The sequence below is a fragment of the Ailuropoda melanoleuca genome, chromosome 7 (assembly GCF_002007445.2).
Source record: "Ailuropoda melanoleuca isolate Jingjing chromosome 7, ASM200744v2, whole genome shotgun sequence".
Lineage (NCBI taxonomy): Eukaryota > Metazoa > Chordata > Mammalia > Carnivora > Ursidae > Ailuropoda > Ailuropoda melanoleuca.
Genome location: NC_048224.1, coordinates 29,154,992 through 29,170,418, shown reverse-complemented (window position 1 = coordinate 29,170,418; position 15,427 = coordinate 29,154,992). Strand labels below are relative to the sequence as shown.

The 15,427-nt window shown below is 52.1% G+C and overlaps 1 protein-coding gene across 4 annotated transcripts in view; it reads right to left on the bottom strand.

The window, feature by feature from the left end:
- The window catches only part of COL15A1 (collagen type XV alpha 1 chain), a 100,627-nt gene that overhangs the window by 13,986 nt on the left and 71,214 nt on the right, over positions 1–15,427 (bottom strand). For 2 of the 4 annotated variants that reach the window (XM_034664189.1, XM_034664187.1), the window contains 12 exons: positions 14,619–14,654; positions 12,655–12,717; positions 10,295–10,363; positions 10,150–10,185; positions 7,190–7,243; positions 7,035–7,094; positions 5,661–5,729; positions 5,497–5,538; positions 2,984–3,029; positions 1,023–1,103; positions 318–367; positions 81–215 (listed from right to left, as the gene is read on the bottom strand). In XM_034664189.1, the coding sequence (XP_034520080.1) occupies positions 81–215; positions 318–367; positions 1,023–1,103; positions 2,984–3,029; positions 5,497–5,538; positions 5,661–5,729; positions 7,035–7,094; positions 7,190–7,243; positions 10,150–10,185; positions 10,295–10,363; positions 12,655–12,717; positions 14,619–14,654 (741 nt within the window). The remainder of the gene's footprint in view (positions 1–80; positions 216–317; positions 368–1,022; positions 1,104–2,983; positions 3,030–5,496; positions 5,539–5,660; positions 5,730–7,034; positions 7,095–7,189; positions 7,244–10,149; positions 10,186–10,294; positions 10,364–12,654; positions 12,718–14,618; positions 14,655–15,427) is intronic. The other 2 variants (XM_034664188.1, XM_011219326.3) reach the window with 2 other exon arrangements.

Sequence of the window (15,427 nt, the reverse complement as noted above, 5' to 3'; positions counted from 1 at the left end):
AGCTTGTGGTGCTGAGACAGACCCTTGCCTCTCCAGCTACCTAGTCCCGCTGGGGGGCTTCAGGGAAGGCTGTGACTCACTGAGGCAGATGGTGAGGAGAAGTCACTACTCACAACCGTGCCAGGACTTCCTGGCAGGCCTGGAGGCCCTGACACAGAGAAGTCACCATGAGAGTCTCCTTTTTCTCCTTTGATCCCCCAGTCTCCATTCTCCCCCTGCAAGCGGAGAACATTCGGTAAGAGTAAGATGAAGCAGTCTATGACGTAAGCCCAAGCACTTGGAAACACAGACCAAATGTCTGATAGAGAAAAACTCACTTTCAAGCTGTTCAGAAAGTGTCTCAGGAAGGCTGGGTCCACTGGAGGGCCTGAAAAAGAAATGCTGTGTAAAATTCACAACTATAACCTCAGAAATTCAAAAATAAAAGTCTCCAGGGGCGCCTGGGTGGCTCAGTCAGTTGAGTGTCCAGCTCTTGATTTCAGCTCAGGTTGTGGTTTCGGGGTTATGAGATCAAGCTCCACACTGGGCTCCATGCTCAGTGGGGTGTCTGGTTGACAATTCTCTCTTTCCTTCTCTCTCTGTCCCTTCCCCTGCTAGTGCACGCACTCTCTCTCTCAAATAAATAATCTTTAAAAAAATAAATATATAAAAGTCTCCAAGTTGGCAACCATCATTATTCCCCAGTGGAAGTGACCTCACAACGGTTTAGCCCACAGAGTGGGCACTGGATGTGGAGACAGAAATGAGTCCTAGGCTGGGCCCCCACAACCCAGACACTGTGGGATCCTGGCCATTTCCCCGGAACTCTCTGGGCCTCATTTTGCACAGGTAGCACGAATGACTGGAACTGGTCTTTCTTGACAATGTTCCATCTCAAGTATGTGTGGCCCATGACTGGGTCTCTCTAGAACTCTGTGGAGCTTGTGGTCAGGGTGGTAATATAATGTGTCTCACTTTCTGGTTCAGTTGGATTTCTCAGGAGCAAAAATCAAAGGCAAGATCCAGAACAGTAGTTGGAATACCTGGTGGTCCCTGGGCCCCCTGGTCGCCTTTTTCTCCTTTTGAGCCCGGAAGACCCCAGGATCCTTTTTCTCCTTTAACACCTGCCACCAAACACATATATGTTTAACAAAAAAAAAGAAAGAAAGAAAAAAAACAACGGAAAATCACCTTCATTCTATATAAAATGTTTCTGAGACAAGTTTCACACTGCGCCCCTTTAGCAAAGTCCACTCAATACACGAAGGCCTAGTGAAGGTATGAAATCCTTTGCTAAATGATGGGGAGAGCAGAGGTGGATACATCAGACACAGTTCCTCATCTTACAAAGCTCTGCCCCCTGGGGGGGCAGACAGACTTAGGGATAACTGGAGGCAGGACGCAGCGAGTGCTAACCTTCAGGTGCCAGCAGTGCATGGTGGGGGCCCAGCACTGGCTGCGTTAACCCTCTCCCGGACAGCTGAATGCATGCAGCCTCATACGCTCAACACCTGGTCAAGCTCCCCGTCCCATCTCACCTCTGCCTATGCACCACGGTGGTGCAGGGGAGGAGAAGACGCTCCCAGGAGTGCCCTCAGAGGACACCAAGGCTGCTAAGTAGTCCATGTACAAAGCTGGAAGGATGCCAACCGTGCCCCCCACCACCAGCCCTCAGGGCTTATCAGAAGCACCCCTCTCTCCAACTCTTTACATGGGGGACAGGCATGGCGGGAGCCTTCTGGGACTTCAGCAATGGGAAGGGAAGCAATCCCCTGTCTCGCTTTGACGGGTGGGGAAGACACTAGATCTCTGCATTCCTAGTTCCCATGAGGTGTGACAGATCAACCAAGCAGCACCCTGGAGCCTAGAGACGGGGCTGGGGGCTCAGGCTTCTGAGCATGGGGGAAGGGGTGTGAGTACCAGAGGCACGATGCCGCCAGCTGGGGTCAGTGGGGAGATCAATCCCAGAGTGGCCTGTGAGGACGGGGAACCACTGGGGGTCTGAAACAGCAAATCCAGTTCTACTCTGCCTCCCCAAGGTCCACCTTGCACCAGGGGCAGGGGGAGAGCCTTGAACTGGATCTGAGCATGGAGGGTGAAAGCCGTCTGGACCCTGTAACCAAAAGCAACAGAAAAACCACGGGGCCAGATATCATCAGGGAGACCACTGCCTGGCGGGCCACGGACAACAGAGCAGGGCCAGAGGTCAGTCGTGGGAAAAAAACAACCTTCACCTGTTTCAGCGGCAAGTGTTCAGACCTCTCAGTCAAAAGAGGGACAAAAAGAGTGACAGGGGGTGTGGGGACAGGGACCCAGAGTGAGTGCCTCCCCTGCAGGCTCCTGTCTCCTGACCTATGCCCTCTGTGGATACTTACTAATCAGACGCCCAGAGCCAGCACCTCTCACATTTCACTGTGCATACGTCTCTGCGAGGAGCTTAAGGCGCGGCCTCGGACTCGGCAGGCCCACAGTGCCGCTTGACATGCTGCATTTCTAACATGCTTCCAGCAGACGCTGCTGCTGCTGGTCCAAAACACTCTGAAGCAAAGGTCTTCTGAAACCCCCGGCCCTTCCCTCTATTCGGTCTTGGTACGTTGCATTATCATGAGTCTTAAAATAGTTCCATCTCATGGAGTCTAAGGGCCTGGGTGGCAGGAACGGTGTAGGATTCACCTGCCTCAGCCCAATGCATGGGATGCTACCATGAACTGTGGTCTCAGTGAATGCTTTCTGAACAAATGAACAAACAAATGGACAAATGGAGTACTTCCTGCCAGCTGGAAGTCCCAGCCAAGATGTACAGAACATACAGATGTGTGACAAAACCAAAAAGAAGTGCCCAGCCCCACAGTGCTGGCCCAGCAACCCCTGCTCCCACCGCATGCAGCAGATCTTCCCAACCAGGAATCTTAGGCCCAGCACTGGGAGTGGGGACCACCTTCTGCAGAGCTATGATGGTCTAGAAATTCCCACAGAACCATAAGGTGAAGAAGGGAAACTGTACCATGAAAGGTGATGAGTTCTGAATTCCCAGGATGAGTGGTGTCAACCTGGAGAGGAAGAGAGCCAAGGTCACAAAGGGCAAACCCTGTCCTGGGGTTTGCATCCATAGAACGCCACTGTCCCCTATCCTGGAGGCATGTGGCAGGAGGAACGGTGTCATGAAGTCGGCCCTTCTTTGGCTCTGGAGCCCCCAAAGCCCTGAGCTCCCCAGCGGCCCTCATTGCACAAGCCAAACCAGGCCTTCAACTGGGCGGGGGCGGCGGCATTACGCAGCCAGGCCAGGAGGAGACTTACTGGCCGAACAACTCTGCAAAGGGCAAGCGCAAGGCTTCAAGATAACAAATCGTGGCCAACTGAGCGTTCTTAGCCTCCTTTCTCATGACTTAGGACTGATTCATGTGAGAGGTCAAGCATCCGTGGGAGTGATGTACCTAGCCACGAGGCTGGGCCAGACGTGAGTTCTGGTGCCACACAGAATCAAGGACGCACGTAATCAACAGGAGCTGATGATGGTAGTGGTAATTAACAAGGGTGGGTTAGCATTTGGTTGAAGGGCTATTCTAGACTCCCCATTACAAGTCGAGGGTCTGGCACCCAAGTTATCCTAGATAAAACTCCTTCCTAGTTCATTCCCAGATTCCTGCATTTTCTTATCTATAAAACAGAGCCACCTGCAACCCTGCTTTTAATAGCCAATTTCACTCTCTGCCAGTTGATATGTGGAATCAAAATGACCCTCTGGCAGCAGGATCCTCCTACTTTTGGGTAGAGGGTCATGAGCTGCTCAGGGGTCACCAAGAGAATTGGGGGGACATGGATGGGAAACCCCAGGAACAACATTTCAATGCTACAGATGAAGGCTGCAGTGCCAAGCTGATATCTTGTGGCTATGCTGATAGGGTTCCTGCACTCCCGACATGGGCTGACATTGTGGTGGTGTCAGAAAGGGGCTGAAAGTAGAAGGGGCTTATGGCATGATGGATACGACAGAAAGCAGTTCTTTTTCAAGCGTCCATTTTGACAGCTGGTCCAGAAATGTCCATGGTGTCCGGCCAGGCAATGTGAAATGAAAAACTCATCAAAAATGCTCTGAGCTCATCTTTGGTTTCTTTTCTAGAACCTCATGACCCCAGAGGCCATGGCTACAGCAAAGGGTCCTAGCATAGGCTCGTGGTGACTACAGTAGCATTTTTACAACAATCTCAAGTTTGTCGAGTGGCTGGTCCATTGACACCTGGAACTGTGTTATTGGAGGGGGGCTTCGGGCACAAACTCATGGGGGCCCTAGAGCAGACAGTCTCTCCTTCTGTATGAGAAGGAGGTGGAATGCAGCCATCTCTCAGAGGTGTCCCTTCAGGCCATCGACATAACATGATCTGGCTTGCTGTGGTCCTCATGGAGATCTGGGAGCCAGTAGGCCCCTTGGTCGTCTTAGTGGGTCCTATCATCTGCATTCTAGGCCAGAGTTCCCGGGCCCTGGGCTGCAGACTTGGGTGCCTCAAAATTTCAACACGGAGAGATGTCCAGGCAAATACTCAGCCAGACTGCATCATTTAAAAGCTTTTGACCCAACCCTCACCACCACACCCAATAAGCATCAATTATGAGCCCACTTCAAGGAATCTTTGTAAACTGTCATTTGCAACTCCTGAGAAGGGAGGCCCCGCCTGTCTAGTTTATCCCTGTGTCTCCAGGGCCCAGCAGAGTACTTAGCTCTCAGCAAGTCCTCAAGAAATACTTGCTGAATGAATGAGAGAGTGATCACACATCGTTTCATGACTAATGTCTGTGCACAGGGACAGGCCCTCTCTCCCTAGCCTTCCCCACAGAAACAGGACCCTCCTAATAGAGGGAAGACCTCAGTGACATTGCCGCTGCCTAGCTGGGTGACCAGGCATGTGCCTGACCCCTGGGAGTCACAGTGCCTGCACCTGCTGCCTGGTGGCCAGGGGACTTGTGACGACCCTGGCTCTGTCAGGACCATGACCCTGGACAAGTCAGTGAGCTTGTCTGAGTCACAGTTTGCTTGCTCATTATAAAGCGGGTGGGAAGGCGCTGGCCTCTCAGGGTTGTGTGCTATGCAACATACCAGTTGGGAAGGGACAGCACACACTCAGTTGTAGGTCTTAGCCCAGAGTTCCTAATGCACAGAACACTGACTGGAATTGCTTTATTTTCCCATTGATACTTTTAGGGGGGTTGTAATCCTTCTTACTATACAGTTCCATGCATGAAGCTAATGTGCTTACAATAACGAGATACTGCTCTCCTGATGCATTAAAAGAAACACTCTGACAGCACGTGCACCTTTAGAAGACCCAGTATGTTTCATTGCCATGGCGTGTTTTCTAGAAGCTTCTAGCTACTTACTTCAGGGTCTATACGTAGGTGATAGGAGACATCAAAGAGGACATTGACGGACTGCAGGGGCTCAAGACAAAGACTGATCACCTTCTCTAGGTTGCTTTCTATGCCAAAGTCTGGTCTGTAAGGCAGTGACTGCACACTACTTACCGGCGTTTTACAGTGTGGCCGGACTGGTATGGGGAAGACAGCCTGTGCGAAGTGAGAACAAGAGAAGTGAGGCCATCAGGAACCCCCATTCCAGCTTAGGCCAGTCTGGGGTCCGTTCCCTGCTGTTCCCTGAAGATCTCCCTCCCCCGCCCCAACCAACTTACTCCTTTGATGTTAATCACAGCTCCAGGAGGTCCTGGGGGGCCTGGAGGACCAGGTAAGCCAGGTGGGCCCTGAAGGGAGAAGAAAGGCCATTCCCGGGTTCAGGTTATTGTGAGGGCAGAGGCACCATGGGATATTTTCTCCAGGATTTGAGGACACAATGCAAAAAGAAGAGTCCTCTAAAGTTGACTAACTTCTCCCACAGGTAGACCTGACACTTCTCAAGACACGACTATATCCGGGACCCCATGGCGTCTTCACAGCAACCCGTGGGGGAGGCAGCGGAGCAAGCAGTCTCCCTGGTTTACAAATGGAAACAGAGGCCCAGAGAGGGGAAGTGACCTGCTCAAGGCCACACAGTCGGAACTCCGATTCTGATTCCTACAGCGCGCTCAGCCAACAGACCCACCACCTCTCCACCAGCACATCCCTAGTATGGAGGGGCTGGTGGGGCGGGGAGGGCCCTTCAACGGACACAGTACCTGGGAGAATGCCTCATAAATGCAAAAATAAATGCAAAACTCTTGCCATAGCAGAGCTATTTTCAAGGCCAGGTCAGCCTGGCCTTAATACCACACACTGTTTTTTTCTCCAAGCCTGGATCTGAAGCAGGACCTCGCAGCAGGAGGGGTGAGGCTCTGACCACAGGCATGAGGAGTCTGGCCTGCTCGGAAGCTGCGCTTGTCATCCTAAGTGAAGGCATGAGTGCCTGCTTTCCCTAGCAGCTGCAGCGGGCGTGACGGGTGTGAGCCAGGCCCCGCAAGCTTCAGGAAAATTGCATTTCTGATTTCTGGACATACAAAGAAAAGACAGTGTGGTACAAACAAAAGTAGACTTTGTGGAGGCTGGCATAGAGTAGGTGCTCAATAAATGTTGGCTTCCTTATTGTAGGCTCTGGACCCTGCTGAGGTCCCCAGCGTCTGCCATCCTGTGAGGCTCTGCCCGAGTGGCTGACCCACCTTCGAGATGCACTCACAAACAGCTCCTGAGCCCTAGGGATGTGCGAAATCCCTGGGACTGGGTACGGAGGAAGACGGGATATTACCCCAGGGTCACAGGACTAGGATTTGAGACCAGATTTCCTGACTACACCCGGATTGCTTTCTCCCATCCTCCCTCTTGGGTCTGGACAAGGAAGCTTATGTTCCACGAAGGAGCTTTCAGTGACAGGGACCCTCCTGAGAGTGAGCTGGAGGACGGGATGGGCTGGAGGATCTCTGGAAGCGGCAACGGGGGAAGGAGAAAAACATTCCTAAAGACTCTGTCTGCAAGCCCCACTCGCTGGATGTGGCACTCTCTCGGTCCTCCTCTGGACACTGGACTCGGGGCTCTGTCCCCAGGGGGCACAGGGTTGAGACAGAGGTCATGTCACTCACCGGCATCATGATCCCTCGGTCTCCTTTGGCGCCCTTGAGGCCATTCAGTCCCGGACGACCCTGAAACCCACAGGCGATGCCTTGGTAAACCCACTGCCCAGCCCCTAGTCCACGTGTCCGCCCCTCAATCCAGTCTGAGGAACACCGACACCTACAGGTCTTCCAGGAAGGCCAAACTCTCCTTTGTGTCCAGGTGGTCCTTTGGGCCCCTAGAGGCAAAACAAATATCAAATTAGAAAAGAACAGAAAGTCAAGGGCCAGGGAGATGGGGGGCACTGGCCTGCCTTCGTGAGCAGGGTAAGGATGAATCACTGAGGGGAGGAAGGAGGACAACGGCAATTATGAAGTATCCACCTGCCTGGTACCATGTCTCCCAACCTCTGTGCTCTCAGCTGGGACCAAATGTTCCACCCCTTACCTCCCCAGGTGCTCCTGCAGGCTCTGCCCCACCCCAGACTCTGGACCCCCCTCTCAGTCAGGGCTACCGAAGGAGCAGGAGATCAGTAGTAGCTCAAGGCCTCAGCCCCCAGGTAGCTGGGTGCTGGTGTAACTTAGAAGCTAGATGTTTGGGACACCTGGGTGACTCAGCTGGTTAAGTGTCTGCCTTTGGCTCAGGTCATGATCCCAGGATCCTGGGATCGAGTCCCACATCAGGTTCCTTGCTCAGCAGGGAACCTGCTTCTCTCTCTGCCTGCTTCTCTCTCTGCCTGCCGCTCCCCCTGCTTGTGCTCTCTTTCTCTCTCTCTGACAAATAAATAAATAAAAATCATAAAAAAAAAAGAAGAAGAAGCTGGACCTTTGCTCTAGGTCTTATGTCGCAGCTGTCCCATGTCTCCAACTGGAATAATGCTACCCTGCCTCACCCCTCGTGCCAGCCCAGCCTGAGGGCCTGCTCCAAGACTGGGCTTCTGCCTTGCTCCTACTTGCTTTCAGGACAGAGTCTAGGGCTGGCACCCCACTTCTCCAGAGGAGTCCTTGACCTTTGGACCCTTACTCATGCCAGTGCTGGCTTTCTACATCTTCATGCTTCTAGAAACACTGCCCTGTTCCAATCTCCTGTAGGAACCCTCACACCTTCTGGCATCCAGAATACATACAATGCCCATGACCTCTTCCCAGAAAAGCTCTACCTGCAGTCTGCGCTTTCCTGCTTCTGTAGCTGGGTCTGCCCTATCTCCCAGAGGAATGACTAGTTCAAGCCAAGTCCTTTCTTCCTGCTGACATTAACATATATAGCCACGCCCAGGAAAATGGCAAAGCTGAGTGGAAACAGGCTCTGGATGTAAAGGACCCAGCCCACATTACTCCTAATGAAAGAAAAGCAAGAACAGAAGGAATCACAGGGCACAGGCCCCTTGGTGGAATGTTCTAGTGCAGAGCTTCTCAAACATTAGTGTGCATAGGCATCACCTGGGATCGTGTCAAAATGCAAACCCAAGAAGTCTGGGGTGGGGCCTAAGGCTCTGCATTTCTAACAAGCTCCCAGGTGATGCTGATGATCCATGAGCCACGAGTAGGGAATTTGTAAAGGAAGTATAAGCTGTACTAGTCACGCGGGCCACAGCTGCCCTATTGGTACCTTTCTGCAAATCAGAAGAAGGCACTCCCGTCTATCTGCATGCAGCAAGCCGAGCACACACTGGACTTCGGTCGGAACAACCGACAAGCCACCTGCATCAGCCAGCTGGCCACCATTGCTAACTACCGCTGTTTCCCATGGTACTGGATGCTAGTAAGTGGTTAACCAGTGGTTAACACAATACTCCCCCAGTCTGCCTTAACCTACAGTTTCTCCCCTGCATGGCATCCATGCTGCCTGACTTAACAGACCAAAGGCCTCAGAACATCCTTTGAAGGATGCACCTTGGAGGTTATGGGCCATTCATTCACCGAAGACATGTGTCTGTGAGGTCCTTTCTCCTCAGGCCTGAGGTCCAGCTTCAACCAAACCAACCCCACATGCAAATCTCCAGGCCAGAATGCTTCCAAAGAAATGCTTCCTGGAGGCAGTGGGAGAAACCCGGACACAGAGTCTGACAGGCTTTGTTGAAATACCCAGTGTACCACTTACAAGCTGTGTGACAGGGGACGAGCTCCTCACTCTCTTTGACCTCAGTGTCCTGGTCTCTAAAGTGGGGATTCTGATATTCGCCTCTCAGGGTGCTGAGGATGAAATGCAATGGCGGGAAGCATCGGCCCGTCTGGCCCACAGTGGGGCTCCTACACCTGAATTTTCTTGTTCTTTGTGGGGGGACGATAGGACAGAGAGGTTTGTAGTTCCTTCTGGAGAGAACTGGTACCTGACAAGACCATTCCGTAGCCCAACTGGGTTACATATTCCTAGAGCAAGTAAGGTGAGAAGGGCCCAGTCACATCATCTAGTACTAATTCAACACCTCCCCTTACAGCTGGGAAGGCAGAAGCCCAGAGAAAAATGGACTCGCTCGAGGCCTCATGGCAAAGGAGCTGTGGTTCCACAACTAGAATCCAAAAAGCAGAGAGACTCTCTGGGATTCCTCCGAGGGGCCCCCGGGGCAGTGGTGCCTCAGCTGGTGCGCGGGGCAAGCACGGGGTACCTGTGTGTGGGCAGCACCATCCGGGGCTCCTCACCTTCCCCGGCACACAGCTCAACCACACCCCTGCCCCGAGGCACCTGAGTTCTTTCTGGCCAGAATGTGCTACAGGTGATATTCACCACCTTCCACGACCTCTTCCCCCTCCCCAGCCTCAGCCCGCCCCCTGGAAGATGCCAGTGTGGCCTCGAAGACACCAGATGGTGGAGTCACAGGACGGAAGCATCCTGGGTCCCTGAGTCACTGCTGGAAGGGGAGAGGCCCGCCGAGGAGCCACTGCCGTGGGCTTGGCGGGAATGAGAGATAAGCAGCTGCTGTTAAACCCGTGAGACCCTTACTTCATCACAATTAGCCTGCCCTATTCCACACGCATCTTGCCACCTGCCCTAATCCACACGCATCTTGCCACCTGCCCTAATCCATGCGCATCTTGCCACATCCTTCCTATTTTCACAACCGGGACAACTCAGTCTAATGGAGCCAAAGTATGACAAACACTTCAGCCCTCAGGGCAGACCCAGCTGAGAGGTGCTCTGGCTTACCATTGGTCCCGGGGCTCCGTGCACTCCAGGTTCACCCTAAAGCAGGGAGATATGAACTTGTCATTCGGAGAACACAAGTCTGTGGCAGAAACAAACATGGGATGCTGGGTAGATGTGTGCCTTCGGGGTCTGATGACACGATTACCTTTTTCCCCTGCAGCCGTTCCAGAGGAATGTCCCTTGTCAGGATGGCACCTGGCTCTCCCTTCTCGCCCTGCAATTCAGAGAACCTTTCGATGAAGTGGGGCCTCCTCCTCACTGCCTCATCCTTAGGCTCCCTCGCCCCAGCAGTCCTCCAGACCCGCCCCCCACCCCTCCCGCCCCACTGCTTTGACATAACCTGTCACTTGGGAGAGAACTGCAGCAGCCTCTCAGGGGTGCTCTCTGGATTATTCCCCCATACAGCCCAGGACCAGGTTGGGGTCCTGCAAGCCCCCCGCCCTTCAGGGCTCCCACTGCTGCCAGATCTGCATCCTCACCCGCTACCCTCCAGGACCGGCCTGGTGAGGTCCTCCCCACCTCTTGCTACACGGCACCCCTCCGAAAACCTCTGACTCCTAATTTATTTGGTGGTTTGTTTTCCTAACAATCTTTATTCTTGTGAAAACATCTGCAATTGGAAAAGAGACAAAGGTATGAACACCAGAAGCCTCTCTCAACATAGAGGTCTTGTGTCACCATGTGGAACTTTTTCCCCTAACTCCGGGATCCTGTGCAAACCTGATCAGGGAAAAGTTATCTCAGATGCTGGGGAGATGGGGAGACTGGAGGCAAATCCTGCCCCATATCCTGTCCTCAGCAGAGCCATCTACTTCTCCCAGGAGGCTTCCAAGAAGATATTGAGCACAGAGAAGGCCGGGTGGACGAACTCTCTATATCACCCTGAGGCTTTGGCCCCAAACTTCAGCGCTGGCCCCTGGGGGGCTGGGCTGGACCCCACGAAAGTCTCCCTTCCACAGGGCCAGAAACAGCCAGGACAGTGGTGCCGAAGCAAGCAGAGCAGCCTCTTCCCTCCGTCCCCGAGCCCACACCTCATATTCGGATCTTACCACTCCACTGGTGAGGGAAGGCAGTCCTGAGCACGGCAGCAGTGAGAAGGACAAGCACAAAAGCGTTAGAGGCAGAGCAAGAGAAAGCGTGTTTGCCGTGAAGGCTGGAGCACAGCTGGCTGGGCGCCATCCCAGTTTTCAAGATGGCAGGAGATTAGGGGCGGCGATGGCATGTAGGTCCCTCTAGAAACTGTGTTTAAGGCAAGAACCATTCTTGCTTGACCAGGCCTCCTCCCAAGCCAGAGCAGCTGTTTGCCAAAGACCCACAGCAGCGAAAAGCATCCCAAGACATCACCCCATGTGGCACCAAACTTACACCCCTTCGCCCAGCACACTGCACCCCCTCCCCTCTAAGATTATGGTTCAACAGACACTAGAGGTCCTATTGGGGGGCCGGGGTGGAATGGTGGGGGGAGAAAGAGAGAAGCTTAATGCTCCCTCCTTTTGGAGACATACCCACCCTCCGTGACTCTCAAGGCAGGCTCCAGGGCTGCTCCTACTGGCTTTGCACAGACCTCCAGCACAGCAACAGCCATACTTTCTGTTAGCTAATTGCACGTCTGTTCCTCATGTCTTACTTCTATGTCCCTAGTGCCTCCTATGGGAAACCGGCTGGCACACCCCAGGGGACGGATATACGATAGATGAGTACACAAATGCATAGATGAATTAATGACCCAGTCCCCAGTCATTGCAAGCTGTGGAGGGATGACACTCTCCACCTTATCTGTAAAAACCAATTGGGGAGTTAATTCTAAGAGGCCAATGTGGAACGGTATAAAGGTCCATTCAGTGTCCTGGGAGCTCCAAGGACATGCTTTGCATGCTAAATATTTATTCCAAAGATTTTGGACCAAGACTGCCGTACAAATGCAGAACACCCAGCTTATAATTTCTAAATATTAGCCTTCATTGTACTCATTAATTATATATTCTTTTATCTAATAAATGTCTTGGGTGCCATCTGGGTACCAGGACCTATGCTAAGCACTGGAACCTTAGAAAAGAAATTGGCATGTGGCCTGCCCTCGGGGAGCGCACACTCTAATGGGTGCGCCCCACAGGTTGTTAGACAAAGCACAGCACATGCGACAACATTCAAAGGCATGTTGAGTTCTTTTACCAAACTGTGATGAGAATCTATTTCTCCACCCATGACCCACCTACACCTTGGAGGACCATGGAGATTAGAAAAGTTAATAGCTGGGGAGTGACTGCTAATAAATAGGGAGTTTCTTCTTGGCATAAAAATGTCCAAGAATTGGGTAGTGATGGTTGCACAATCTTCTGAATATACTAAACATCACTGAACTTCACAATCTTTTAAGGAGTGGATTTTGCCGTATGTGAATTATATCTCAAAAAGTTTTTAAAAGTGAACAGCTGCTTTCAGCCAATTGGAAATGCTTAGCAAATTCTGGAGCGTTAGCTCACTAAATACCTGGCTCCCTCTTACCTGTTCTCCTTTCAGTCCTGGAAATCCGGGCACGCCAGTGTCCCCTTTTGGTCCTCGAGGGCCCTGGAAGGAATCATCAGAGGCTATTTTGTAGTTTGTTAAGATTAAAGTGCTTTAACCAAATGGAAGTGTTTTTTCAAAAAGTAGAAGAATAGAGAGTGTCGTTCTGCTGGTGGGAGGAAGTCACCATGAGCCATGGTATTTTCTTAATTTTAAGTGCTGCAGGAATGGTGGTCTGGTGGAAAGAAGACAAAGCTGAGCGTAAGTAGGCCTGGAGGCTTCCTCCGATGGGTACTGCTGAAACAGCCTGGTCCTGCTGCCTCAGCTGGCCCTGTGGGTCCTTCCAGGCCATCCTGTAGCCGGCCTCCACCCACCATTCACCTTCCATGACTCCTACTTCTTCTGTGGCTCCCTACCACCTACAGGATGGGATCCAACCATCCCAGCCCGACATCCAAACCCAGCCCAGCCAGCCTCAGCACCTCATCCCCCACTCCCTGTCACCCCACTAGGGTGAGCCTTTCCCCTTCCCCTCTGCGCCTCCGCCCACACCCTTCCCCCTGCAGGAACGCCCATCCGCCCCTCTGCAGAGCCAAGTTCTGCACACCAGCCAGAAGTGACCTCTTCTCAACTCCAACAGATGCTGAGTACCTGTGACGATGACTCATAGCCAGACGTCTGCCCCGAAAAGGCTTACACACTTTACTGCCATGGAGTTTTGCACAAGTCCCTGTCTTCTCTGCTGGGTTAAAGGGTGAGTTACCCACGAGAGCAGTGGCTTTCAAATATTTGTTATTATTATTTTTTAGCAATGAAGCTCTTTTCAGTCCTTCTTTCTCAAACAAGACTTCAATGGAAACCCAATATATAAAATATGTCAAATGGAGCTTCTTTATTAGAGGTCGGGGGCCCGGAACCTGCCTTCATGGCCCCCTCTTTACTCCCTAAAGTGGCCCTGGAGGCTCCCGCAGGAACACAGAACTACTCATCTAGAGGAAAACGTGTTCTGGAACACGCCACCAGTTTGAAGCAGCCAAGCCAGGGCCGGAGCCCAGAGGTGTGGCCTCTTCTTCTCCTAACAAAGAGGTACCCTCCACGGCTGCCACTCTCTCTTCTGTGTCTAAGGTCTAGTTCATAGGTATTTTCAGCGTCATCATCGGATATGCTCCTTCAACAAAATGTAAAAAGTTCAGAAAAGTAGAAGGAAATAGAAAAAGAAATCACTTGTAATTCCACCATCAAGAATTAATTTATGTCACAGTTTTGATAAATTTCCTTCATTTATCCGGAGATAGTGCATAGGCCTGTTGGCACTGGGACCTTTCAGAGCTGGAGTGTCTTGGAGAAATCATGTAGCTTTCACGCTGGAACCCTGAGCTTCAGCACAAGACTCAACGGTTTAGACAGAACTGATCATTTTCTACACAGAAATGCATATTTGCCTTCCATGGTGGAAACGGCAATCGTGTGCACACAGACTATGAATTATTGGACTTTTGGTCTGTGATTCCCCTTCCCCATTCTCCATCGCTACTACCTTCTCGCTTTAGGAAACTGATCTGCTGGGACTGTATCGACCGTATCTATCTATCTATTGACCGAAATGCTTGACTCATCCACTTGCATTCATAGAAAGCCAACCACTGGGTCTGGTTTCCACTGGTTCCATGGGAGAGAGAGATAAGACCCAGCCTCCACAAGCTGTTCACAGTAAAATCGAGAAAAAAAAAAAAAGACAAGGACACAAATAACTGTTATTCGGGGCAGAAAAGAATCACAGCAGAGCTGAAAATAAAGCCTATGGGACTCAGAGGAGGAAAGGATCACTCCAGGTGGGTGGGGGTCAACGAGGACAGGTGGCCACAGAGCTTGGTCATGCAGAAAGAGAATGGCATTCCAGGCGGAAGGAACAGAATGAACACAGCCCCAGAGCACAGAGGGAAGAGGGCTACTGCGGTACTTACTGGAAATCCTGGCAGCCCGGGTATGCCCTCCGGACCCTGTAACGTACCAAAAACCAAACAGATGGGTTAGGAGTAGCATTTCCAGAGCCAGCAGGACCGCTGTGCCTCAGGCGCCCACCCCTCCCAGCACCTCCCAAAGGCCCAAGCATGTTCCTGTGGGGGGATCTCCTGATCCATTTGTAGAGGAGGGTGCCGAGGCCCGGGAGGGGAAGGAGCTGTGCAGAGTCACACGGCTAGTTAGTGACCAAGCCAGAAACTGTGCCCGGAGCCCAGAGGCCCCACGCCCACCCCACCCCCAGGCAGGACTCTGCATTTCAAGTGGCTGACTCCTGCTCTGTGAAACCACTCAGCATGGACCTCAACACGTTCTTGGAGAATAAGCCCTTCATTTCTGAGGAGTGGGCCCAAAGAGTGCCCTGAAGTATTTGGGGGTGGAAGTGGGGGCATGTTGGTGACACTCAGTTCTTCTCCCTCGGAGAATAAACAGAGTCTGTGGTTCACTCCACATTGGCCAGGGCTCTGCCTGCTGGCTCAGGTACCCCCATACTCATTAAAGGTCCGTGAGTTTGGCAGAATACATAAAGAGAGAGACAACTGGATAGCAATACATTTCTCAATACCCTGTATATACAGTGGGGTGGGAAAGCATGAGGGTGCTGGCTGGGACTTGAGTCCCTTCAGGGAGGAAAAGGCCTCTGTAGGAAAATCTTGGCCCTTCATTAGGACTGAAAAGGACCCTTGAGGGCCTGGATTTGCTAAGGGGAGGACAGGGATTGGTGGGAAAGGTGGATTCTAGAGGTGGGGAGAGG